This window comes from Cygnus olor, assembly GCF_009769625.2.
Source record: "Cygnus olor isolate bCygOlo1 chromosome 34 unlocalized genomic scaffold, bCygOlo1.pri.v2 SUPER_34A, whole genome shotgun sequence".
Classification (NCBI taxonomy): domain Eukaryota; kingdom Metazoa; phylum Chordata; class Aves; order Anseriformes; family Anatidae; genus Cygnus; species Cygnus olor.
In genome coordinates this window covers 392913-396123 of record NW_024429054.1, presented here as the reverse complement: position 1 = coordinate 396123, position 3211 = coordinate 392913, and the positions used below count along the sequence as shown (strand labels likewise).

Below are 3211 nucleotides of genomic sequence, written 5' to 3'. Positions count from 1 at the left end.
CTATGATTTTATGATTCTAAGATCCTGAACTCCGCCATCTCACTGTCACTGCAGCCAAGACTGAAGGGCCTCATTATCGTGCAGTTCCTCCAAAATTGTCGTGCGGTCCCACAGCTTGGCACCGCTGGGCCTGGTTTTGTCCCTGTCCCCCTTCAGATCTAGTTTAAAGCCCTGTCCATCAGCCCTGCTGACTCCTGGGCGAAGATCTCTCAAAGAAAGGTGCTCCCCATCAGGAGTCAGTGGGCTCAGTGTCACGTAGACCTCCCCATGATCAAGAAACCCAAAACTCTGTCAGTGGCACCAGCCTCGGCGCCACGTATTGATCTGCCCGTTCCTTTCAATATTGATCCCTGCCACTGGAAGGAAGGAGGAAACCACCACCCGTGCACCTGATCCTATTCACCTCAAGTCCTCTTCTGTGCCTCGTCTCCCTCCTTCAGGATCCTCATTTCTACCTTCTCCCCCGCGGCTTTTAAATTCCTGAGCAGCTCATCTTTGTAAGTACAAAGCTTCGCAGGGCTGAGGTGGTCACGTGTACAGATTGATAAGGAAAGAGACAGAATGTGGGAGTGTTGTTTGGGTTAAAAATAAGAAAAGGTTGGGTTAAGAAGAAAAGATTGGGCTAAAAAATAAAAGTTTGGGTTAAGAAGAAAAGATTGGCCTAAAAATAAGAAAGGAAAGGGGAACAATCAGCAAAACTGAGGCACAGAGCTGGCAAAACGAACATGGAGGCAATGGTAAGGAGCAAAGCTCCCGGTCACATCGGTTGGTGGGTTATCAAAGTACCGGCGCTGCTCCCAGGAAGATCAACCTGGACTTAGCAGCTGGTAAGATTGTAAAAGCGGGTCGAAGAAACTCTCTAAGATTCAATTTGGAGAAGAAAGCAGAAATTTCATTAATTGTGGTGCTGGGCCCACAGGGGATTGCTCCACCTGGTGTGTGCGCCGAGTTGTTCAAGCGACAGAGGTTATATGCAATCAGAGCATACATATCCATCGGATTTCCAAAAAATAATTAACGCATCGGTACTGTTACTTTCTGGAACTCCTTAGAATATGTAAACGTCCCCGTTTATTTCTACTGGTGGTCTTTCAGGGTCTTCTGGTGGTCGCTGGTAGTCTTCCTCACCGTGTTTGCTGGTGGAACCCAGTTCTTGCACGTGCTCAGGTCTCGTTCTTTTTATCACCGTCGTCGGTTACACACCCAAGGCCACACGCACAGCAGGAGTTCCTCACCTGATCTTCCGACACATCCTTCAGGCCTCGGTCATCTCACCCTCATTCTGCGATACAAGCCCGTACATTCCTACAAATAAAGCTAATTAGTGAGTAAGGCAGCATCAGGGATGCAAAGTTTCTAGAGTCTCTTCTGTCTGTGCTGAGTGGCCTGTTAGAATGATGGGCGCCTTATTGATGCTGGAAGTACTCGAACAGTTTCCTCACTGCATCCTTGAGCTCCTGGTTCCTCATGCTGTAGATGACGGGGTTCACTGCTGGCGGCACCACCGAGTAGAGAACTGCCAGCACCAGGTCCAGGGATTGGGAGGAGTTGGAAGGGGGCTTCAGGTAGGCAAAGATGGCAGTGCTGATAAACAGGAAGACCACGGCCAGGTGAGGGAGGCACGTAGAAAAGGCTTTGTGCCGGCCCTGCTCAGAGGGCATCCTCAGCACGGCCCTGAAGATCTGCACGTAGGAGAGCATGATGAAAGTGAAACAACCCCAAAATAAAGAAATACTACCCGTAAGTAACCCAACTTCCCTGAGGTAGGCCTCTGAGCAGGAGAGCTTGAGGATCTGGGGGATTTCGCAGAAGAACTGGTCCACAGCATTGCCCCGGCAGAGGGGCAGTGAAAGTGTATCAGCGGTGTGCAGGACAGCATTGAAAAAACCACAGCTCCAGGCAGCTGCTGCCATCTGGGCACAAGCTCTGCTGCCCAGGAGGGTCCCGTAGTGCAGGGGCTTGCAGATGGCAATGTAGCGGTCATAGGCCATGATGGTGAGAACTGAAAATTCAGTTCCAATAAAGAAGACAAACAAAAAGACCTGTGCAGCACACCCTGAGTAGGAGATGGCCCTGGTGTCCCAGAGGGAATTGGCCATGGCTTTGGGGAGAGTGGTGGAGATGCAGCCCAGGTCGAGGAGGGCGAGGTTGAGGAGGAAGAAGTACATGGGGGCGTGGAGGCGGTGGTCGCAGGCTACAGCGGTGAGGATGAGGCCATTGCCCAGGAGGGCAGCCAGGTAGATGCCCAGGAAGAGCCCGAAGTGCAGGAGCTGCAGCTCCCGCGTGTCTGTGAATGGCAGGAGGAGGAACTCGGTGATGGAGCTGATGTTGAACATCTGATCCTCTGCTGGTGGACCCTGCCAAAGTAGAAAAACAACAGAAATTTACAACAAGCTTCTCTGAGCAAAACGCCCTTCATTCCTAAGCCCTCACATTGCATTTCTTTCCAGGAGGATCTTTGTGCATCTCCTTGGTTTGTGCTGGCTGAGTGTCCTGTACAGAGGGGGCGCCTCTGCCCATCGGCTCCTGAAGGGTCATGTCTACTTCACAGCACCTTCTTCCACAGAGGAGAGGTGCAGCACATCTGTCTATTTCCAAAGAGTTTTAGAGTTTAGTTTTAACCCTTGTGCCCGTCTGCTTGGTGCTTGCAGCATCCTCAGATGCTGCACTCAGAGGTTACGCTGAAAAAGGAACCGGGCTGTTCTGGGAGAAGAGGGGAGCAGCTCAAGGAGCAGGTACGATCGCCGCCCTTTTAGCTGTGCAGAATGTAATGAAGAGGCCATGACAAGGATGCTGATCCACAGGGGCTGCTCAAGGGCTCTCGGACAACACAAAGGTCCTCATCAACCCTCAGCATATAGCCTGCCCTACAACAAGAACACAAAAATGAAGACAGGCTCCTTCCCCCCACAGCTTCTGCCCGCAGCTCCCTGGGCAGGCTGACTCCTCATCCACATTGCCCTGCTGCCGGAGACTCACCGTGTCCAGGCTCGTGCAGATTCCTCCCACGCCGTGAGCTCGGCCATCCTGCCACTCTGCTCTCCTTGCCTCCCTTCTCTCCCCGTGCCAGCTGCAGGCAGTGCCCCCAGCCCTGCTGCGCTGTGCAGAGGAGCTGCTGCTGGGCAGAGCTGGCTCTCCACACTTGCCAGGAGCTCCCTCCTGCCCAGGAGTAGCACAGAACCAGCCCAAGGCCTCCTTTGTTCTGCCCCTC

The 3211-nt window shown here is 52.8% G+C and overlaps 1 protein-coding gene across 1 annotated transcript; it reads right to left on the bottom strand.

Moving 5' to 3' along the window:
- Positions 1 to 6: 6 nt before the first annotated feature.
- LOC121062872 (olfactory receptor 14C36-like) lies at positions 7 to 2128 on the bottom strand. Its single transcript, XM_040543159.1, has one exon. It carries the CDS (start codon positions 2097 to 2099, stop codon positions 1407 to 1409), a length of 693 nt encoding a protein of 230 aa, XP_040399093.1. The 5' UTR covers positions 2100 to 2128; the 3' UTR covers positions 7 to 1406.
- Between the last annotated feature and the right edge of the window lie 1083 nt (positions 2129 to 3211).